Source organism: Varroa destructor, unplaced genomic scaffold (genome assembly GCF_002443255.2).
Source record: "Varroa destructor unplaced genomic scaffold, Vdes_3.0 BEIS01000001.1, whole genome shotgun sequence".
Lineage (NCBI taxonomy): Eukaryota > Metazoa > Arthropoda > Arachnida > Mesostigmata > Varroidae > Varroa > Varroa destructor.
Genome location: NW_019211454.1, coordinates 3260654 through 3285543, shown reverse-complemented (window position 1 = coordinate 3285543; position 24890 = coordinate 3260654). Strand labels below are relative to the sequence as shown.

General features: G+C 41.7%; 1 protein-coding gene across 8 annotated transcripts in view; it reads left to right on the top strand.

Moving 5' to 3' along the window:
• Nucleotides 1-24093, top strand: part of Np (serine protease notopleural) — a 29617-nt gene extending 5524 nt beyond the window's left edge. For 4 of the 8 annotated variants that reach the window (XM_022813777.2, XM_086976332.1, XM_086976328.1 and 1 more), the window contains one exon: nucleotides 20545-24093. In XM_022813777.2, the coding sequence (XP_022669512.1) occupies nucleotides 20682-23114 (2433 nt within the window). In that variant the 5' untranslated portion in view covers nucleotides 20545-20681 and the 3' untranslated portion in view covers nucleotides 23115-24093. Of the gene's footprint in view, nucleotides 1-16660; nucleotides 17428-20103; nucleotides 20358-20544 lie in introns of those variants that run through there. The other 4 variants (XM_022813770.2, XM_086976326.1, XM_022813750.2 and 1 more) reach the window with 4 other exon arrangements.
• Nucleotides 24094-24890: the final 797 nt, after the last annotated feature.

The window sequence follows — 24890 nt, the reverse complement described above, 5'->3', positions numbered from 1 at the left end:
CTAATATCAGTCTACACTAGAAAGTCATAGATAGAATAAATTACATATACATAGATATATGGTTGTCTAAAGATTGTCAAAGTGCTGAGTCAAGTGTATAAAAATTAAAGGAGTACCTCTGGCACATATTCAAAAATTATCATTTTAGCCTAACTTATTTAAAAGTTATACAGTTTTAAAGTCGACCGGATTATATATGTATACTTTTACATACACTCATGTGTTAATATGTATAGTAGGTATATGTATGCGCAAGGCGTAGATAGCGCAGTACGTTAATTTTTACTATGGGTAGGTACAGGGTAGGTATAATAGAGATGTTTCCTAACAAATAGGTATGCCCATTTACATAACTGTTTTCAACTCGAATGTCGTTATTATTACGTGCCAATAAAAACAGGGATTTTCCCCACTGAAGGTTTACTGCCGAATAATCTGGGCACATTTTATTTTTCCGGTGTTTTATTGCCGATCTAAATGAAGTGTCCGTCAGAATCCAATAAAGTGCCCTCGGCCATTTCAGTAGATGATGTACTTAGGTCAATTTACTGAGAGATTAATACAATTGCTGCCGAGTAGATTGTTTTAATTGTTATTATTATCAGTTGATAACCTCTCATAATCGGCGACCATAGTAGACTGTCACGCTTCAGCATTGAACAATTTTTAGCCAGCTTTGTTTTCTGTAGACACAAGTAATGGACGATTGGTTCTTGGACGAGTGATTTCTGTTACATTGTTTCATTTAATTTTCGTGGCTTTTCGAATTCGTTGCTCTCACGTACGACTTTTGTACAACTTACGTACGTTTTTGACTTTTGTATCGGCCTATTTGGTTTGTACCTAAATTACACATGATTGGTTTAATCATTGGGACCTTACTCTTACTGTTTGTTGAGAAGATCTGCAGAGCTTGAAATCACATATGGTTTGAACTGGCATCATTTTCCTCTGTGTCTTAATTAATCATTGTAATGTAGACACATATGCTAATCTGCTTCGCTAACTCTGACGAATTAAAATTTTATTATTCTTGGCTTTATGAACCTGTGGAAAAAGATCATTATATTGTGATTCACTAGAATTACAAAAGCCTTTGCCCTAATCCTAAAATAATCACATACAAAATGGTCTAAAACAGTGATTTTGTTTTTTCTAACAAATATTATAATATATTCAGTAGATATAATATGTCTGAGAGCGAGTTCGGATTTAGCTGATCTACGATGCAATGCCATCTCATGTAGTATAACTGCAACAAAGAGTAAATCTATGATATATATTGGTACGCAATTGATGCCTCTTTCGTAACGTAACTTACAGTAGCTGTGCGTCGATTAATGAGAAAGAAAATTCTAGATGAAATCCTCTGATTCTTACGCTCAACAACAATCATGACCAGCATTAGTCGAGCTTCGGATTTGCAATTTCAGATCGCTCCAAGATCAGAATTATTTCGCTTCTCAGATACAGATTCTTCCTAGTCGTATCTTTGCCATCACCAAAACCGGCACACATTGCTTAACCTTAAGGATACTTCAATGTGCTGATTGGCAGCCTCTTCCTCGCATGCTATTACAGTAGAGTTTACAATAAAACGTTTCCATTTTTATGCAGTGTTCCTCATGGGACAGATTAAATCTATCGACTTCCATATTCTGCACTGACGTTAAGCATTGTCCTAGGCCACGTACAAATCGAAACTATAATCAATAATATTGCAGAACAGAAGACCTCAAAATAAGTAATTTTTTTTAATCTCATTAATAAGCCACTGAGATTTCTGATGCTTTCTGAGATTTCTGAGATACCTACGGTATCTTTTTTTCTTCCTTTGAAGCGGTCTGTGCCTTAAGGTTTTTGCACTTTACCTTTATAGGGACTTCTATTGATGGCGGTCTACCATGCGAATTAAATATTATGACCTCGATTTTAGCACAAATCTTCTAATAAATTGACAAAAATAATAAAACAAAAAATAACAGATAAAAAAATAATAAACATTCATGGGAAATCGTTTACTAATGACGTTATTTATAAAATTGTGTTTTTTTAATCATGTGTAGCCTAGCTAGGAAGCGCTCTCCGAGAGCCAGTTGATAGGATTAAAGAAATAGGCTGTGATAATAAAAGTTAAATCAAAAGGAAAATAATAATTAGAAGAAGAACACGGCAGTAATTCGAAAATGCCAATTTTTTTTTATTCGTGAGTATGCAGGTGTGCATGTCTTCATTGGCCTGGCAGCGCGCACAGCATGTTTGTCGCAATTATACCAGACTTCGCTTTGAGCACCGGAACTTTGAAACTCAGTAAAAACCAGTATAACAGTTTGTTGTTTTTGTCTTTGTATCTATGACAAAATGGCTTATAGAAATGAGGCGGCACAAATTACGCAAAGGACGAGACGAAATCCTTTAAGTTAGTTTCCTGCTCCTTTCCTAGTTGGTTTTTGTCGTTCGTGGGCAGCGGTGCGAGCCACTATGCTGGCAGAAATAGGTCGTGATGAATTAGGCTTGTGGGGACAACATCGATATCTGTCTAAAAAAGGGTCAAGTGTTTCTGCAATGGGCTAATATTTTGTTTTGTAGTCAATCCGCGTGTCAGGCTTTGATCCAAAATTAGCAAAGCTGAAGCCAGCTTTACGTTTCGTTTTACCGTATCCAAACGTTTACCTAAAGCTATACTTGCATGTAATCCTTGAGGATCGTCTTTGTAAGGACTTCTACGATGTTACTGCCCTTGATCCGTCTTCCTTCGAGAAGTTATTTTTCAATATCTAGCTAATTTTTCTCAAACGGTAAGCCGTTTTGCTGTATGTTTTAGGCATGTGTTATCCTCTGTACTAAAACGGCCTCATCTCAACTCGTTGATTTATCATCATTTTAGTAATATGCAACATTTACAAAAAGAGAGCCTTTACAAAATTACCGTTTCTCAGTTTTTATCTGCTTAAATACTAGCTTTCCATACATGAATACTTGGTAAAGACATAAAATTCGAGCTAATTCATGGTGGCATTCAAAGCCTGAAACGAAGGGAAACCTTAGCTTTATATAGTAGGCTTCTTGTGCCTATTCTTCGGAAGGATGACCCTTTTAGCAGTGATAAGAGCAGCACACCAAATAATTTTGTAAAACATACTCTATAAACTCATTAAATACCCTAGTGGTATAGACAGGGTCGAGCTTAATATCGTTTTATGCGTACTTGAGAGAAGAGATCTCATATTAGGATTGAACCAAAGTACACCTTTTCCATTTCATACCTAGCTCATCCTAGTGTCCATTTAAGAAATTGTTTTAAACTCGCGTGCGTCGGCTTAGCCTCACATCGACATCAGATCCATCAGATAAAAAAATTTCTGGCTTTATAGGTGGAGATTACCAGCGAAAATATAGATGGTTAACACTTATGATGCACAGGAACAGCTGACAACGATCTCCCACAAACTAACGGAGAACATATTATTTTTTATACTGTCTAAAAAAAATATGTGTTTATGGGGTGTCACCACTGGTGCTTCACTTCCATCCAAAGACAGACTAGCCGCTAAACCGTTCTGTACTTTTTTAATTCCAGATTTGCTCTAAGATACTATCGTCCCACTACAATCTGGATGAGTACATTTGGAATCTATTTATTACAAGCCAATTAGAAAATTTTTACATGCGCCTACTAAAGCAAAAATGCACACGGTTCTGATGTTTTTTGGGGTCATCGTTGCCAGTGGGCTTATAGTTTGCCTGCAATAAATTAAGGGGTATTTTAATAACTACTATTTAAAAGCGTTACTGATTTATAAGTAAGTGCTTGACTTAATCCGAGAACTCTGGATGATTGGGTAAGATCGGAGGAACTCCGGCTGCGATTTTTGGTGGCAGCGTAAATCGATGCTGAACTACCATGTGTTTCCTGGGTTACGATAATGATCCTAGTAGCAAGACCGTTATCTTATTGAATCGTGAGTCACAGCCCTGTGTTTTATGTCTGCTTTAGTCTATTGATTGGTGAAAGCAATTGTCCCAGTAAAAAAATAAAACTGCATTGTGTAAATGTTGTCTGCTGGTGCAACGCGCCTGTGCAAAAAATAGGCGTTGTACCAGAGGATTTCTTTCCCGCCCTAACGCGTTTTCCCGGTCCATACGTGCCTCAGTCTCAGAGAAATCGTGCATTCGTATCTCACTATCTCCCACGTCTGCGAATCCGCATTTTAATGGCGCAGAAGTATACGAAGAAGAGGGAAATGCCGTGACCGGTTCTACTCACTTCTCACTAGAATCCATCCCATCTATTTATTTATTGGCAGAAACCAAAGTTGAATCAAGAATACCCACCAGACGCCAGGTGGAATGGTAATTCCGCTAACACCTCTATCGACCTCACTCTGCGTGTCATCTCCCCCTGTGACTGCTGCCTACTAACGGGTGTTTACTAATCGATTCTGTAAAATTCCGTTAACAGTCAGCATCGAAATAGCAAAGGCTCGGCTGGTAACCGGGTGGCGGGAAGATAGCACCACAGACAGGCATTCAGATGTAGATGTACTTGTAGAAGTGGAGACGGGTAGAAATGGCTGCGTCTTGCTTGTTGCATGGAGGTTCTTTCTAAAAAGTAAAGAAACAGTATGCCATCGGTATTATAGTTGTTGTCCCGTATAGCTTTTGCAGTCAGGAAACTGGGTCGGTAGAAAACGCCTAATTTTCATCTATGTTTACATTGCGTGCTGGGTTGGTAATTAGTCCGTGATTACATGAAGCTGACGATAATAATGTCGCCGGTATTGGTGCATTGCCAAACTGCTATTGTAATGCACACACCACCGTAAGGCATTAGCTAAAGAGTTACCATGCCATAAAGTATCGTGGGTACATTATTTTGGGTCCCGAGTGTAGACAAAGGTAGATATGTAAAGGCTTCCGTATAAAAAGGTCCAAGTCGATTTGGTATTTTTTCTCATAGAATAAATGCATTAGTTGAGCAGTTTGTTTTTGCGTTAGGATAACTAGTGCATTTGGATTGCACTTGATGAATATTTCCTGCATAATTGCTACAATAGCAATACGTACATCTGGGCAGAGACAGGCTCAGGCCTATCCGGCCGGAAAGTCTCCAGCTTATCTTGTTGTCTATTCAAACTGGATGAGAAAACAGCATGAATGTACGTACGTACATACATGTACGAACGACTCAAATCCTATCGGATCGTATTCTCCACGATGGTTGATGCCTCTTCTGCAAAGCGTCCAGAAAATTTAGGGAAGGTATCGCTTATGTGGCTCGTGGCATACAAGCTTATGTCGTATATACTTTCTTTCTTCTGTAACAGCATCTGTTTCCTTTTTTAGCTGTCTAACTCTTTCTGACAGTGGCCAATTGATACTAAACCTTACTGCCATTTACATCTGCAGTCCACGCTTGGAGTAGCGTACAGCCAAATTGTTATTACGGGTGTAATCTTGCCAATAGCCAAAAGAAGAACGTGATACGATTAGACAAACGAAATGTTATCCAATAGTCGACGTCTAGGCGACCCTACTTCAGCAGTAGTTAATAGATCATTTTCTTCGTTTAATAGGATCTTTGTCGGACTGTTTGAGCGCGGTTCGTTCCTACAGATAGTACGGGAATGTTGTAATACTGGTAAACATCGACACTCCTTAATGGTGCTCAGGTCAATCTGTTGTCGCTGAAAGTCGGTGTGACCAGAGTTAGCATAACACAAGCAAAAGTCATAGTATAGCCCTAGAGTGTTGTGCTTGTTTGCGGTTCGAGTATGATTTTTTACGTCAGTACAGGTACAGAAAGAAGACCTCATAAAGAACCTCACAAACCAAGATGTACTGTTTTTTGTTATTGATCACAGTAAATTGTCGCAACTGTTTAATTTGCAAATTCGCCAGAATCGCCTGAAGAGCTGCCTCCTTAAATTGTTCGATTCCTTGCCACTAATATTCACGCGGTGATAAGCGTATGTTCAATATATATATACTTACACCCGGACCTTTTTAATGTTGCTCCTAAGATTGTATAGAAACAAAAGAGAAACTGGTACTTTTAGGTTATCTTCCGCATGTGTTAAACGTGTAGTTTCTACAAGTTGTATCTATTCAATATAACCAACATTTACTGCAATTACATCTCCAATGTAAGACTTTACAATTATTTCCATGATCTTTCTTCTTTGATAATCTACTTTTTAACAGTGGCCGTGCGTCCAGCGATATTGGTAGCTGTGAACTCATCCAAATAACGAATAAGGCACATACAAGAATTAAAATTTGGATTAATAGCGGGCCAACCGTTCCAGTATAAACGGTGAAAAAAGCGAAGAATCTTAAAAAAAAAATAACCGTTAGAGCTTATATCAATTAGCAGTTGATATTTTGCTCTGAATATAAAAGATTTAAATGAATCAAAATTGGCTTCTGGGACCATTTGGATTAACTTTTTGAGCCTTTCAAATCTAAACTGTATTAAATATATATGTTCCGATCTCTAACGATCTCATATGGATTCATTAGAAGTCCAGTGAAAACCAGCAATACCGTAGCCATAATCTAATTTTCGCTCAAAAGATAGTTTTAAAAACAGCCAACTATTTTTGGTCACGGCAAACTTGCCGTTTTGCTCTAGAAAAAACTGGCTTTCTTCTAACATTAAGGATAACGAACGAACGCATGCCTACTTCGACAACCAGCTTTTGATAATTTTTGTATATATACCTAATTTACTTTAGGTTGCGGAGTTCTTTTGTTTAGTATTTAAAGTCGAAAGTTAACCGGAGATACGAAAGCGGCAAAGTAATTCTTTTTTAAGCAGAATTTATTTTTTCTAATTTTTTTTTCAGTACGAAGGAATAGGATTTACAACACATTATAGATTTTCAAATAAAAAGTCCTTTTTATTTTCGTTGTTCTTTAGACACCAAAGGTATAAATAAAACGATTCATACATTAACAGATGACCATAATACATCTACGGAATTCCGTAGTACCATAAATTATTTATATTACGGCTAATTTTTAACGTTGTGGTGGTATTTAGGCCGTACGTTATCACCCCAGCCAGTTAAAGTGCTTAGTTAAGGCAAGTCTTCTTACTTCATTAATAGGTAAACTATTATTTTTAATCAACGAACTTGGTAGCTTTAAATAAACAAAAAAATCCAGGACCTTTTGTCATAGATAATCGATATAAAAATTAGATATTTATGATTAATTCATTGTTTAAATCTATTTCGCTTGCAAGAGAAATTTTCGGTAATTTTAAGGGTCACCTGCCCCGATACAAAGAAAGTGATCTTACTAACGTGGTCATGCCTACCTGAGAGCTGCCCGCTGGGGATTGGCAATTGCCCATCCGGCAGCATCGCGTACCGGCAAACTTCTGTCTGATATATAACGGTCCTCCTGTTACTATTCCTCTTTTTTGAAGGCCTGTTTGTTGGCAGGCAAACGATTGATCAAATCGAATTAAGGGCAAGGAAAGCATCTTGCCAAGAGCCGTCTGCAAGCTTTTCATTTGAAGAAGAGAGGTTCTGAACATTCGGGGCTGCTGAACAAATCAGGTCGCTGCCGTTATGGTGAGCTTTCACATTTCCGATGCAATGGATAACAGCAACGCTATGCACGTCTTCTGTTATCGATTATGACGATTTTCTATGAATCGTCGGACACATAAATATTGCTTTGGATGGGGAATATTCATCCGATAAGGATGTTTTAACGTAGCTTCTACTATCTGAATAGCGCGCTGGCTTTTGTAAGTATTACGTCTATAAGAACTAAATAGACGCAGCCCGTCCGCCCTGTTTAAATTTGACACTCGTAGGCATATCTGGTATACGTTTGCTTTAGAGCATAAGTTCTGTTAACGCTATAGAGCTTTTCATGTGGTATTTGATAAATGAGACAAATACACCATGAATCTTCTCGGGCTTCCAACAACGACTTTCGGATACAAAGCGCAGGAAATTAATATTACCTATAAAGGGACAGTGATTGGAAGCAACGGCTGCTGTCGCTAATATTATAACATAGGAAGCGTCTTTTAACCGACTCTACATGGAAATTTTCTCTCATGACCTGTTGCGCTAAGCCGGCCTGTCATCCAGTCAACTTTGTGCAGTTGCCGTACTTCTATTGCACTCGAACTTTCATTAGAACAGGAAAAAAATTACTTCACATGCGGTCGTACCAATCAACATGTCTCAATCAAATCAACCGACTATGCCAAGAGGCACCGCTTTGTGCATCTCGCCATTCATCATTTCTTTTTTTTTTCTATTCACTTGTCTGTCTAATTGCTTCGTGTATACGTCACCCTTTTATCACATCTTAGCATACCATCACTGGATGAGAGGCACCATACACCGTGATAAATTTAGTAAAAAAATTTATCAAAATTCGATTCTAGACTATGGAAAGATATATTTCTTTCTAAGTGAAGCGCGTTTGGTTAAATTTGGACTTCTTGGACAAATTCAACCGCACGGGCACGCTCAGGGATTGGATTTCAAATGACCATGCCTATATTTTCTGAAACAACAGTTAACGGCAGTACAAAACGTAAAACTTGAAATATTCATTGTAGATTATACTGTTTCTTTTTTTTTTCTAACTGTTTATAATTCGGGGAGATTCAGCTGTACCTAAAATGTTCGGAAGTAGCATTCACCACAGAGGACTCAACCTTTACGTATTAGCTCGGAATTGCCCCCGATCAAGTTCCAGTGGGCCTAAGTTAGTGTTATAGAAGGGTTGCGTTGGTGTAAACCTTTGGCACCTAAGTTACTAAAATTGCATATTCGGATTATTTCCAAGCCGCTAGTAAACGTCAAGTGCAGAGCACTATTTTGGATTGATCTGCATATTATCAATTAAAGTTCTTTGTTTTATTAGCCGTTGTCCATTACCCATTTTATGCTAGCTAGCTGGTTGGCTGGCTGGCGATGCCTCCTGTCGCTCAGGGTAAGACGCAATCTTACATTCCTTTTATTTTCGTAATTTCTTCTTCGCTTACAAGCTATTACCCCTGAGTATTTTGCTAATCGTATCATTGCAGAAAGTCGTTTGTTGAGAAGGTACGAATGGATGGATTCTGCTAGTCTCTACCACGCGCATGTACTTTGTGACCTTCGCATGATTCAATTTCTCTGGTAATCTCATTCAGGTCGTGGGCTCGATTTTATCGGTTGATGACCATTTTTTGCACTACAATTGTTAGCTTTTTGCTAACCCATTAGACAGACGATATCTATTTATTGATTTATTTATGTATTTAATTCAGACTTTACGTTAACAAATAACACGGATTCATTATTCGTACTTAAGCAGCATTTGATATGTTATGTTTTCAACGTTAAAACGAAGCTCAATTCAATACTAACCACAACTAAGTTTCGGTTCAAGGCTACCCGGAGGTCCTCTTTACCATCAGGAACTTTCTTTGTATTTGTTCGATAATACCTTATTCGTGCTGCTGATGTTCGTTATTGCTTCGAAGCCATGCTAAAAATAGAACATATTTGTTCTACTCAGAGCTTTAGGCATTATTCAGACCTTGGTTTCGGGGCGATTTCTGAATAGCCTTTTGTACATCGCAACTCGTTGTAAATGATCTGTTTATACATTATCCTCCTCTTATATTTGACGACATATGTACTTACCTTATACTACAAATGAACTCACCTACTTTAAGCGTTTCGACTGCTTCATGTCTCATTAGACAGATTAATTAGAACGACAGACAAATAAAACGTCTTTTCGATATAGTGATGCTAAAGCAGACGACAGAAACTTAGCCCACAATTTTTAGAATTCATCATTTTCACTAGTTTGGCCTCTATGAATCTTTTACGAGCCCGGTGTATGTTAACTCGACCACATTTCGACTATTTTAGCTCAATATTTGTCTCAAGTCTATGGTGGACTTGACATTCCTTCATAATTCACTCATTCAGCTTAAAAGTATCCGTGATCTATTGAGCCTTAGCGAAATGCATCTATGCACACTGATCCTATAAGGACCTTTTTTTTTTTATCAACTAGGCGTTCATCTAAATAGTGCGTTGCGGTTGAACCCAGGCTGCAGCCCTAGATTTACAATAATTGGATCAATTTCATTCTTGATAGCACTGAGAGGTATTTCTTTCGCGGATTTCTCGTTATTCTGTGCTTTCGAGTGCGTATCTGCACTTCGTACGAGCAATTGCAGATATACAAATTCGGTGTTTCTCATCTTTCGTTAAACAATGCTGTGTATTTTGTTTTTATATCCACGACTTATTTATTTGCCAGTAATCTCATTAGATACCTTAATCAATCTCTACTTCTCTTCTAATTTCTATTTATTCCATTAGAATAATTAATATTTTCTAAGTAGCACCGTTTTTGAGATTTTTTCACACACGTTTTTCTTGATCAATGGATCGGAAAATCCCCAATGTTTAGGTAAAAAAGGCCCTTAAGCATTTTTTCCACTATTTTATTTTTTCTGCTACGTACCCCACCGATACTTCGAACCGTATTCGCCGTCAATGTTCAGTATAACCTCATTTGGCAGCTCCTCTTCTGGCAAGACAAAAAGCAATATATATATATTTTAATTTCTTTTTTGGGAAAGCAAGTATGTTGTTTGAAGTTCACACATTGGTTATGCAAACGGTAAATTTATTTCCGCTAGATTTACACAACCATTAAACGCGTTTCGACATTTTGAAAACTATTTCAAGCTTCAAGTTTGTCCTGAACTTACTTTTGAAAATTGTAAACAGGTCTTATTGAAACCCTTACCGCGTGGTTGCTTGGTGTCAAGTCACAAGTATGACTGGCTATTGCTTAATAATGGGAAAAACCGTTATATGGGTGAAGAAATAGCACCAGCTGGGGCTGCTGTATGAGCATTTTTACCCAGCAAATATTTATCGATCGTTGTGCGTTTACAGGACAATCAAGAACAACAAAAGTTTTATTACATTAGTAGTTAGTAAACAATAAATTACATGGGTAAATATGTCTTAGATATATATATTTGCACTTTTGTGACTGTATTTTTTATCCAGTGAGCCATTTGCACCTAAGTAGCATACGACAAAGAAAATCTCTTTGTTTTCTGTACAAATAGGGGTTCTCTGCTATCACTTTGTTACCTCCACTCTTTATTTTACGATTACCTTGTGATGAACAATCGTATCTAAGCCATTTATTCGTTCGTTTATCTTTTTTGTCATTATCCGTCCCTGCCGATTAATCTACTCGGTTTACTCAATGCAGTATTCCATTAGACCCCATTAGGACTCTAGAAAGTGCGCCAGGCATTTTTTTTTTTTTTTTTTTAAATGACTTCACTTCTAGAAAGCATGGCCTGTCCTGTAAGGACAATCTCTAACTGATCTCTAGTTCACATCATTAACAAACAGGTCTCGTATATTTTAATTAATAATCACAATTGTATTTTTCAAAGCCGTTTGATACATGATAAATGATTATTACTGCTATATCAATCCATTGTATCGAGAATCAAATTGTAGCCAATTGCTAAAAGAAGGACCGATGGCCACTACAAATCAATGAGTGATGTAATTTTCTTTAGAATAAATCTTCTTGAGATGCGCACGGGCCTAAAGCTGTAAGGCATCTATCTTTACTCAATAAATTTAAAAATTACAATTTTATGAAAAGCAATGTAAGAGCTTTTTCAGTACAGTCGCAATATCAACGGGTTTTAACGATTTAATTTCCCAGAAAATTTAATCGTTTTCCGTTAAGCTATCCGCGGTACTCATTTGCAGACAAGCCAGCGACCATCTAGGATTAAAAGTTCCTTCTCAAAAAAGCTTACTTAAAAAATTTACCCAATTCAAATTTGTTTCAAGCATTTTTTAGCCTAGTTTTCAACGGATGAATGTTTTCTTTGACGTATTGTGCAGGTTAACAGGAACATACCAATTCGCATTACCAAACATTAGCCTTGGAATTTAGCTTTATTTCATTTTTCTCACAGTAAACAGCCACTGACTAACGTATCAACGTCGTTATACATATATTTTGCATAGTATAGGTTTCTTTCAGAACTTTTCATTTTTATCTAAGTGTTGATTGACTACTTCACACCTAGCGTTTAACCTATTTTCGCAGTGTAATATACATAAGAACAGAGTAACCCTCTTCTTCGTAAATCGACTAAATAATTCGAGATAACTTACCATTTTCTCTCATCATCCGCCTCAGAACGCCTTCGTAGCATAAACAACGTCAGTCGATTCTATATATATATATATATATATATATACTTTGAACTGCAAGAATTGCACTTTACAAGACTAAGTTTCTAGAATATAGGAATAGCCTTAGGAGAACTGCGTTTTTTTAGCCCAACCCAAATTCCGCATCAATGCCGAGGTGTTCTTGCAAAGGTTTTAAGGACTTCAACGAGCGTTCTACCGAATTTGACGGTCGTGACATTTTCGCATGCGCGTATTGCTCGTGTTGGTCCCTTACTGAAATAGCTTATTGGCGTCCTGGTAGAGCAATAAATCTAAGCAGCGTTGGACAGCTTTGGCACACTGTCTAGAGCTTAACGTACAGACAATTATGGGCATAAACTTAAAAGTATCTTTTGGTACGTCATGTATGATTCTATCATACATGATTTTTAGAATGTAAAGATCAAATAAGTTTGGTTTCGAAAATGGTTTGAGGCATAAGGTTCTATTTGACCGTTATTTACGATTTTTCGTCATTGTAGCGGCTGATTTTTGTCTCATTCACCTGTTGTAAGTTTCGGTACATGGTGAGGTGCGTGACCTGTGGGGCTGTAGTTCGGATTAACTTGAAGTGCAATGATACTAGCTATAGGATCAGGGTAGAGGCTACTTTACTTGAGCCACGACGATTTAGCGTTCTTCTATTCTTCAATTACCCTTTCCTTTCTCGAGATATTGATGGGCCGTAGAGGTTCGCTGCGCCACCAACCTGTACCGAGAAACATCATCCATCTTCAGCGATGTTAGGTTGGCTCTTCTTGATTCGATCCGGTTTCATCGCTATCGAAATGACGGAACATTTCCGTACACTCATTGTGCATTATTCATTGTGAACAAACCGGAACTTTTAAGCAGATATTGATATAAGCAGCCCTATTTGTATTTGCTAAGTAAGTAGCATCACGGAACCGCCATTGTAAATTTGTGCTTGCTTATCTATTTCGAATGAGTATATCGAGAAGCTATAAAAGGCAACGTATTCGAAATTTTCCTGGGCACTCATGTTACAGACGGTTTGTTTTAGTGGCCCAGACTCTCTTAAATCTCGCTCCATCAACGGTTCATTGGTGACAGACAGTAGCTAAATTTATCAGCTAAATATCTAGTTTGCTCGATGCGTCCTGAACAATTGAATCATCAGCCAAATCGGTGTCGGACTCCGTTACTGCTGACCGTCGGCGAGCTTTACTCGTCGTTCGATGCTTGTTGTTGTTCCTTTCGTTGAAGAGTTCTCATTCCGTTCATCCACATCTCTTCTGCGTCTTCGTTCTATGTTGAAATCGGCGCGACCGCGAAAAACCCACCACTTGAGCCCAGTTTACTTCACCAGTATCCGTCCAGGGCACTTGGACGGACGGGCAGACGTTGCGCACAAACTAACTGGGTTCGTCATCCCATCTTCGTAACCGCTAAAACCGCCACTGGCTTCGGAGGCGAGGCCGCGAGGCATCGCCGATGCTATCAGCAACACAATGCTTGCTGAACTCCTGAATAGGTATCGCTCAGCTGTTCACAGGCAACAGAACCAGCGGCTGTGGCGGCGGAGCTAACGTTGTGCGCGACCCTCGCGCTGCCACCGTCTTGTCCGTGGCCGTCGTCATCGTCGTGCGTTTGCTTGAAGTGATGATTGTCTCTGTGCGTGCGAAAATACTCAACGACAATGAGTTTTCCGCAATAGAAGTAAGGATCCAATAAAGCAGAACCGTTCGTCTCGATACGCTACTGCCAGAGATGAAGGCGTGAAGTAAAAAGTGAGTTTTCAGTAGCGGCCGAACAGCGTGACGGCGGCGACCCTCACGTTATTTCTGTCGGCAAAAAGCTTTGCTCACGTGGTGCGACGAGTACCTTTTCGAGCTTAAGGGTCCTCTACTTTTTCACCTGCTTCGCCGGGATTGCAATCGAAAGGCTCTCTTGTTATCGATGTGCTGCTAACTCCATCCATCCATTTGTGTATGTGTGTGTATATTTGTCGGTGTGCTTATATATATATATATATATATATATATATATACATATATATATAGTTTCATTCGAGCGTCGCGACAAATCGCATATACTTTTACCCTGCCATGTGTCAGCGGACCCGCAGATGTCGGGCAGCATTTTCGCTTTCATCTGAAAGCGAGTCCACAACTACTGCTGCTACTGCTGCCACCATCGTCACCGCCGCCACTAGTACGTCTGTGACGACAGCTGATACTTGGGAATCATTTGCATTCATCCCCCTTCCCTCGACTACTAAAACACACACTCGCATAGACATAGTACATGGCCAAACAAACCGAAAGACACAAAAAAAAATGAGCACAGAAAATATTCGTGCAAGCACAGATTTTTTTCCTGACGGTGAGTGGTTCACCGTCAAACGGACGAAAGGAGACGTGTCACGTATGCAAGAGTTCAACACGGTGCGCATATAACGTTGCGACCTATTCCCCCGATCTGACCTCTGCCCGTTTTGGGTAGTTTACGGTTATAGTTCTGATGAGATTGTTTTAGGAAGGGATACGTTGGCTGTTATTATTGCTTGTGTGATATTTGCGCGGGCGGTGGGTGACGGTAATGCATGTTGGGCTATGCTTGACGATATGTACCGGTTTTGCTACGGTGTTAAAAACCAGCAGCAGCTGGAAGAATTATTGTCCCTTAGACTCGGTCACATTTGTTGTATGTACGTGCGCAGTTCCGAGGCAGTCAAACACAGATACTACTTGCATTTATGTTGTGTGTTAATGCATATAAGAAACAATGGTAACGTTGGTATTTGGCAAGTGTCAATCATTCTGTTCCATTTCTTCGCTGGGTGCCAACTATCGGTGATCTTATCATTCGGGCAGTTCCGGAAACATCTCATGCTAAATAGTAGAGAGCAGCTGCGCGTACACAAAATATAAACCGGACAGCGGAGTGACGTAAATTCCGACTTTCACCAGCCAGAGAAGTTTTTACAGTGGCTGAATATGTTAGCGTCGCACTTCAGGACAATTGCAAAAAGGAGGAAATTTCGAGTCTTTATTTTACAGCTTAACATTATATTCATGATTGCCTATTTAGTCTGGGTATTTTTTGGTTTTGTACGGTAGCCTGGCCGTCTATGAGCCCTGCCAATCAGAAACGCCGTACAATGTTCCGTGGTGAAATTTTATAGTGCGAATACACCTTTTGTCATCGAGTGGTGTTCGAAGTTCATCCGGTACCGTTATGCCAGCCAGTCAACCCTCTACTTAGTACACAGTATCCAACAGTTATCGGCTTGTTAACAACTCTCGTATCTGTCAGATAAACCAACGATAGCCCGTAGCAGTCTCATAGATATTCTATTTTGCTTTACTGTCACCGTGAATATCGATCTTCGAACGCAGCGGGCGACCGCCCAGGCGGTACTGTGTTAAATTTGTGTCTGTGATTTTTATTCCCTTATGTTTTTCTCGTTCGCTTCTTACTCGTCAGGCATAGTTCGCACAGAGGTTCGAAATGAGCGGTATTGTGTTGAAGTTGTCGAGTTCATAGTCGTCATCGCTTGCACCATCACCGCATGTCGTTATCCCATCGTTGTCAGTACGAGGAATAGAAGGCAATGGAGCCTCTGCCTAGAGCTAGCGCTATAGACCCACTTAGCAGCATTAGCAGCACAAAGTGCAACATGAATAACCGCGTGTAAGCACCGTCTGAAACAGCATCACTACTGCGAACAGATAAAGTGATATAACAGCCAAACGCCATGCGTCGAAGCTCAAGTGTAATTCTCGGCCTCATCCAGCGTTGTGTTGGCTCCATCCAGAAGCAGCTGATTCGGAATCTGCTAACGGCAACCTTCTGAAGCTTGTGTCGTTCTGTCGCTTTAGCATTTCTGGACTACCGTTGCCGCTCTGCACTGAAGGGGATCCGCTAACGGCGGCGGTGGCGGCCCGATCTATGGCGCCGGGGTATTTCTTCAACATCGCAAAGTCGTGTTCTTACGGCCAAAGCCACTGTTGCTGCTAACGGCTGCTGAGGCTAAAGCTTCGGCGGCGGCGGCGGCGGCGGCGGCGGTGGCGAGCTTGGTGGTGGTTACGACGGTGGCATAGTGACCCCCTTTTCGGGAAAGAAGAGGGCTATGCTCTGCCCAGCTCCATCGAGTTGTTGCGCCAGCCTCGGCAGCTGCTGTCTTACAGGCCTTTCTCGCTGGCGATGCGCGTGTGAACACCAACGGCTGATCGATGTCTATATGTCTGCTCATATATGTGTGTGAAGTCTACACAGCAACCAGCCATCTTTTCTTTTTCACCCGCGCAGAGCTTCTCTGTTCGTCCATGCTGCTGCTGCCGCCGCCGCCGCCGCCGTCGCCGCCGCCGCCGCCGCCGTATAGTAGCAATAACAGCAACTTTGCCGTAGTAATAGTTGTAGTATTGGCGTCGGTGGCGACGGTGGTGCCCACCGTGGTCGGTCGAGCGAGCGCTGCTTACCACTGCTCTCCGCCGGATCGGAGCCCCGACAATATCCCTTCCCTCGTCCAGGCCGGGACGCGGCTATTAGCACGCTAGCGTTCGACCGCTTCGTGTCTCGTCCTCTTGCCATATCTACTCATCCAGCTGCTATCGCTATTACCCCTTAGCAACTATCATTATTACTGTTTCTATTAATTCCGCTTTATTAGTTCCACCAATGCGAGTGCATTTTTTTGTATTCATGCTAATAGAATACAACCCGCCACAAGTTTCCAGCCCGCTGCTCAACTTGTTACCCTTGCCTAGACCATCTTAAAAGCTTGTGTGCTTTTGTTGAATACGCGCAGAAGCTATCGCTCTACTCCTCGGAAGCTGTTGTCTCCCGTTGCTGTCATTCCTGAGTTCGTTGATTGGTCGTTCGTGTTGCGTCGATATTATTATACGACATACCGTTTTTGCTACGTGTTGAGACCACTGCTGGACGTGACAGTGACGACGTGTGTTGGGCAGCTTTTGCTAGCCGAGAAGTTACGAGCGGTACGTGGATCTTTGCATCGCTATATCAACTATGGTGTCCTACCAATCAACGGATTTTTAACGGATTACATTCTACAGTAGTTGCTGTTGCGACGCAAGAAACATTACCCGAGTGACGTTTGACACCATTTCTCTTGTCACGAAGGATCAATCACTTCTGTTCAGCCACTGCTACTGCTTCACATCTACTACATCGTGTACGTATAATCATTATTTTAGCGGTGCTATCTTCTACTGTAATAGTACTTAATCCATTCTCGATTTCCTGTTTCCTATGCTAACGTGCACTTTTTCGTGTACTCGTCCTTGATGCAAGTCCGCTGAATGGCAGCAATGTTAGGTTTTATTGCTGCTAGGATCATTACTAGAGACTAACGGTAATTCGTTTCCGATGCTGCGGCAATCTGATTCCAAGTCTGCTGTTCCCGTTGATGATAATGTCATAACTTTCACCCCTCGAAACGGATGGCGGGCCGCGTTGTTTGCAATCTTCAGTCGTCGAAATTCCAGCCAAATTGATGATTTGGTTTCGCATTGGCCGAGCGCCACTAGTCCCGGGTTTAGCCTGTCCCCAATGCTGGCACAGCAGGTACTTGGCTGTCTCCTCTGGGTCAGTAACCGACTAAAGTCACTTTTACTGAAGAAAGAAAAAGCTGACGAAACTGGGAAGCTTCCACTTCGAAAGGAAAGAAACAGCTGGAGGGTCGGCGCTGGCTCCACAGTCGCGGTTAACATCATATTAGCTATGTGCCGGCTGACTCAGAACAACTCAGGCGTCGTCCCAGAATTTTTCTTTGACAAATAACGGAAGCAGGATGGGTCCTGCGGAAAGTCTTACCCAGGATTTACGAAGTGAAGGGCCACCGGTGTTTTCGCCTAATAACACCTTGAAGGACGGTAAGCGTTACCCGTGGGCTTACGGTAACAAGTGAAGTGTGAAACCAGGTGACCTTTTGTACGGATTGTACTAAGCAAAAACGCTATTCCATAGGTCGTTCCTTGTAAATCAAGTTTATCAGCGTACTGGCAGCTCAACATCAGCTAGCATCAGCTTAAAATTATTAATAGCGGTATCAAAATTACGATGGGATTTGTTTATTCAGTCGTTCAGCTTTGGAAAAATACATTGGAAGCTACAACTACTTCACGTTGCCCATATATAGATAAAAAATAATCCCTATTTTTCCACACAACGATTTGATAATGATCTGGCGAGTGAGGATACAAGTACTCAGTCAATATAATCATGGTAATTTTTGGGAAAATTAGTAGAGGAGTTAAGGTAATTATCCGTTTCCAATTGAAAAGGCTCTTTAAATGCTCTAAAACTACACTACAAAGAAGAATCGTCAGATTTCTGTGAGATCAACTGTAGATCGAATCTACAGTTGTACAAAGAAATAACAATGACAGCTACCTTTATGGCTGCCTATCGATCGGGTTTAGTTCTTTCTGGCAACGAAACACACGATGCTGATTAAAAACGGTGTCAGATGTACCATAAATGTTCTGAATTTTACGCCGGCTATCGCGGGTAAGCATCGTTTCAAAGATGAGATATGTCTTCATGCAGCCTGGCGTGTTTACGTCCAATCTCAAACTTAGGTCACGTCATATGTTCTTAAGTTTAGTAGGTAAGCACGTTGCCATTGTGCCTTTACGCGGACGTTTTGTTGCTACTCTAACAACAGTTATCTGCTTTTTGCTAGGATAAACGATAACAACTCGATTGTGACAAAGTGCATTAATTCGATAAAATTGATGCGCTATTCTAGTAAAGCAATCTACTATTGTCATCTTCACCGTTAAAACCAGATTACTACTCCGATAGAAGTTTTTTAGCTTTTCACCATTCTATTGCCATATATTAACACTCTTATTAGACGGTACGTTGAATAGAGTTGTTTTCTATTAGCGTTCACTGCACAGTGTCCCATAGCGTGCGCGACCCAGTTGAACATCATCGACCTCTGTTTTTTGCTTACTGCACCTTTTGCGCTGTTTCACAAGCCACGCTATTTCGTCTGCTTCTTTTTTCTTCGTCGTTATTCGGCCGAAGTGACCGTGACGATTCTCTTTGAAGTGTGCATCTATACTAATGTGAGCGTTTGTGTCCTCTCGATAGCCGTCAGCGACACCAACAAGAGCTTAATGCACCATGAGGCTCTGTGCCGCGATCCACTACTGTAACTCCATTCACTTTTTTGCTGTCGTAGGGCCACGACCGCCTTACTTACTCCCGTTCACTAAACAATGCGAAAAAATATAACAGCTCCGGAACAAACGCACACAGACATATACAAATAGACACACGGAAAGGTAGGCGCGTCTCTGTGCAACATAAAAAACAGAATGGTGTCGTTCCAGCTCCTGCTGTCGTCATCGCCACCATTACTGCGAAAGTATAAATAAGAGACGGAGAAAAAACGAAGAAGCAAGATCTTTAGCTAGCTGTTTCAAGCGCTCGTTGTAATTTTCTGGAACAACGCTAGTGATGCCAGCGATAAGGCCATCTGGCGGTACCGCTGCGTCATGCGACGCTAGGCGGGAGCTGTCTGAGGCTGTTTTCGCAACGTTCGACGTGCGCCTAGCGGTGTGCTTGCTTTGCGGTAAGATGTTCCGAAAATCGACGAATTGTCAACACGTATTGTTATTGTTTTTGTTAGAGGCTCGTTCGTTCTGTCCTGGTGCGTTTCGGACTTCGCGCGGTATATTCAAATACACGGATAGTGCTAGATCGGGACAGACGAGCACACAGACCGATAGACAGACGTATTAGACGGAGCAAAGAAGAGACAGAGATGGGCGAGCGGGCCAACGGGAGCCGGGAACCGCTGTTCGGTTAACCCTCTAGGTTATTGACTCCATTCCAGATAATGGGGCCGCCTGCAATTCCTGTCTGCTGGAGATAGCAGCATCAGCAGCGGCGGCGGCGGCGACTTTTTTCTGCCTTTCTTTCATTTGTCTCTCTCGTCTTCATTTTCTCCCAGTTTTCTCAGAAACCTCTCGCAATCGACGTACCATTGGAACAGCGCAATAAGATAGCTGGATGTATATGCGTAAAAATTCGCGCGAGCACAGACGGTACAAGGAATAATGCATATACAAGCACACCTATACACTTAAGGTAGGTAGACACAGAAACGGATTCAGACGGAAGGATCACACAGTTGAACGAAAAAGATGAGGATGAAGTGCAAGAGCTATTGTGGTCGCTGACACTTTCGGTGATAGAAACAACGTCGATCGCTTACCTCTAACTAGTCGTCTCATCCTGTGTTCTGTCTTTGTGGTTCTCTTTGTCTATCTTTCAGGCTTCGTCGTCCAGTTCATCGATTGTTGCGCCATGTGTGCTCGCTACTAGATTTGTCCTGAGTTTGGCCGTCGAGGGCCTATTCGATCCTCACCGGTGCTGCTGCTGTGGCTGCCGCTGGCCGTCGGTGCCGCTAATATGCGTGCAACAGCGGCTCATCTTACCCCTGTCATAATCGTTGCTATTGGCCTGACCGCCATAGTCGACGGTCTTGACCATGTCAAGTTCGGTGCTAGCCGCGTAATCCAGCCGAACCCTTGCGGTCATGAGCGAACTGGTGAAGAAGGCGTATGTATGTTCGCTTGGGACTGCTTAAATTTGAACGGTACGCACATCACGTTCTGCCGAGATCGTTTCTATTATGGAAGCTGCTGCAAACTACCGGACGGCATTCAGCCACCAAACCGAATGCCACCGATGGCGCATAACCCGCCTTCGAATCATCTGGACGCTCCTATTCGCCGGCCAGCTCCATTACATCAGCAAACGACTCTGGACCCAGTCGAAGCTCAAGTTGTTAAACATACGATGACAGCACGACCTCCCGTTGTTGAGGTCCAGTTTCCACGCGATCCAACACCTCGACCAACGATCCCTCCTGCTGTGCCAACGCTGTTTCCGATTGTGCCGCCAACAACGCAGCGAAGGCCAATCGTTGTCAACAATCATCACAAAAAACCAGATTACCCTCTAAAGGGGACAACGATATCACCGACGGTTCGGCCGCGGCCGACGGAGGCAGTGACTACGATGGCCATTACCGAGGTGCCGACCGGCAAGCCAACATGGATCATCGCTGACGAGGCTGATAAGCATGGACACCCCACCTTGGCAACAGCTGAAGCCATCCTGACCACAGCTGCCTCTCCGGCAACGACAACTCGCCACCCTTCAAATACTATACCTACTTCGGAAACAGTGCCAAGCGTAGTTGCGATGAAAACAACTCTACAGCCGACCGGAAGCGAAATGACGCCGAGGTCAACGAAAGAATTTACTCAGCCAACGACAACATTAACCCCCATTACAACAATGCCGCCAACGGAGTTGACAACTTCCGCCGCTAGTTTTCTAACTGATGTGCCTGCCACGATGACGACAACGACAACGACAACAAAAGCAACAACAACAACGATGGTGTCACACGAGGAGAATTCTATTGATGTCACAACGGAAGCGGAAGAAGGCACGACACGCATCTTTTCAACCCGGTACCCTATCCGATTTCCTCCGAAAGATAAGCCTACGACAACAACCGAACAGCCTGAAATAGCGACTGAACAAGAGCCTGTGACGGATCCGAAAGTTGTCGAAGCAGAAGCAATCAGCACGAGAGAGTCTACCGATTCTGCGCCCCCTACAACAACCGTCATTGGCCTTGCCAGCAGTACAGACCATTTTCCTGCATCAACAGTGACGTTCACATTTGAAGCTAGCGCTGACCAGATCATAACATCAGCGGTCGCTTCTACTAAGGGAGATGTACCAGCATATCACACGACGACAACCGCGCCGACTAATGAAGAGACCACAATCTTAGCTGGATCAACAACTACGGCAGCCAATACAGAAACAACAATCACATCTGTTCCAGAGACAATTTCCCCCGTAGAGCTAACGGTAGCATCAACCGAAACGCCCGCCTCATCGAGGATTCCAACCACTGAAGCCAGTACCTCACCTTGTCCAGAGCCTATGGACGTTAAAGAGACGACAACAACGTCAAGTCCCGTGCCACTAGCTGATACTACTACGTTGATGTCTGAGACGACCACTGAATACGATCCGATTAGAGCGATCTGTGGACGGCCCAAGTCGTTCGCGTCGGGTCGCATCGTTGGCGGTGATCTGACACGGTTCGGTAAATGGCCCTGGATGATCTCCCTACGGCAATTCAAGAAAAACACGTTTGTGCATAAGTGTGGTGCCGCTCTTCTAAATGAATATTGGGCGGTATCAGCAGCCCATTGCGTACACAACGTCTCGCCGAACGATATCTTGTTACGGCTAGGCGAATATGATCTGAGTGGGCATGATAAGGAACCTCTAGGTCATATCGAACGACGAGTTCAAATTGTTGCTACGCATCCGAAGTTTGACGCGCACACTTTTGAATACGATTTAGCGCTTATGCGATTCTATGAACCAGTGTCGTTTGCCGATAATATTGTGCCAATTTGCATTGCCGATGGCAATGAAACGTACGTTGGACAAAGTGCCGTAGTTACTGGCTGGGGACGTCTTTACGAGGATGGACCACTGCCGTCAATCCTGCAAAAGGTTCAAGTGCCGATCATTACTAACAAGGAGTGCGAAAGAATGTACAGGAAGGCCGGTTTTATTGAAGATATTCCAGACATTTTCATCTGTGCCGGTCTTTCCGCTGGAGGCAAAGACTCGTGTGAAGGCGATTCCGGGGGCCCGCTTGTACTTCGCGATGAGGACAGTGGAGCATGGAATCTGATTGGCATTATTTCCTGGGGAATCGGTTGCGCTGTGCCTAATCAGCCCGGCGTCTACACCAGAATCACCAGGTTCGCGGACTGGATGAAGCAGATTATCGTTTTCTGAGCAGACACGTTTTTCCACGGATCGAGTGGTCAATAAATATTTATCCGGTAGTAACCTTCGCAGCAGGCGAGCAAGCAGACTGCTGATAGCCAATCGCGAGTTATCGCTGATCAAGCACTGGTGAGTGATAAAATGTGGGTTGAGGTCAATAAGATGTAGAAGCAGAGTAGTTACTGGTATAAACTTTTTAGCGCACCATCAACAGAGGGATGACACGGTTTGAGACATCGAACCCAAGACGAAGACTGAATCCTTGTTCTGAATAGAAGGACTAGTTGTGTCTGACAATCCTAGCTACCGGGTAGGCGAGCATGTCATCCATCCATGCAAACAACTTTCGTCGTGTTATCGTGTATAAACAATTTAATGTTTACGACTTTAAACTTAAACCGCAACCCGGCGGTGATCATCAATTGATGGTGCAAGGAATATCTGGGGGCCTATTAATTCTTACGTCAAATCTGACGTATTGTTATCCTCTAGACACTGCTGCTATTCATCAATCATGTTACTTCACTATTTATCTTCATCGAACTTCAAACCACTCATCTAAAAAAATTCAGCGTTATTTATTTTTCACATAAACACAACAGACCCACACATACAGAAACGACCTCCATCAAAACCTGTACATCATTTTATATCTGGATTCCCATTTCATCACATTTAAAGACGGACAAACGTATTTAATTACTCTAAGTAATTAAGAAACATCGATGACGACGACGACGACGACACTCTTTTGATGATTAACGGTCGGGAGGCATCGAGAAGGCCAACAGAGGAGCCAAACGAGATTTATGTCTTTTCTGAAACTGATGCTTCTTAGCAAGATCAACACGACTTCGACGCTTTGCTTTTTATCAACCATATTACTATGACGACGGCGATAATGATGATGATGATGAACCTCTATTTATTGTACAAGAACAATTTATTAACATGTAAATAAAACAGAAACATATACATATGCTGCAAACTTTACTCTGTTGATTATTATGAACCTTAAATATTTCTCTATAAATTATGTCGTTTCTGTTTCTAAGTAGTTTCATTTAAAAGTATTTATATAGCTAGCATCGTTTTCGATGCAGAGTTCCTTAATTTTTTTACAGTTCACAAGCAGTGCGAAGGTAAGGAGGAAGGGGGACATGCGAGGTTTAATCGTCGTTTCCTATATACCAAACTAATATAGTTATATTTTGATTACATACTACTTCAGTTATATTAATACCGTCCCGAGAGCTAAAGCTTTTTATTGAAAAAAATTCAGGCTATCAGCCAGAGCTTCAAATGAAGCTTTCTCTTAATGGATTTGAGTACACTTTCATTTGTGTGACAAATAATAGGGTTTGTTTCGTTGATAGTAAGGCAAGTTGTTGACCAAACGGTGTCTTTTGGGAGTATTGTCGAGAAGGTCATTACGAGAAGGGCGAGAAAGGCTTTAGTTCAAAAGTCTCAACATTTTTCAAGGTGGATTGCCCTACCATAGCTAGGTTTTTCAAAAATTTGATTGACCTGATTTTCTATTATTAATTAAAAGTGCAACGTTTTTGCGATTTGACACGAAAGTGGTTAAATTTTTTTTTATTCACCTTTCAGTAATCACGAATATCGTATATAACGATAGCTTTGTTGAGTTCGTATAATTACAAGTACAGAAAAAAAAAAAAAAAAAAAAAAGATGTCCTAGAGGTGGTGAGAAGGAAATGACAGCTGTTACTAAGGGCGAGCAACAAGTCAATTCGAGTGTGATCGATCTACTCCAACAAATCT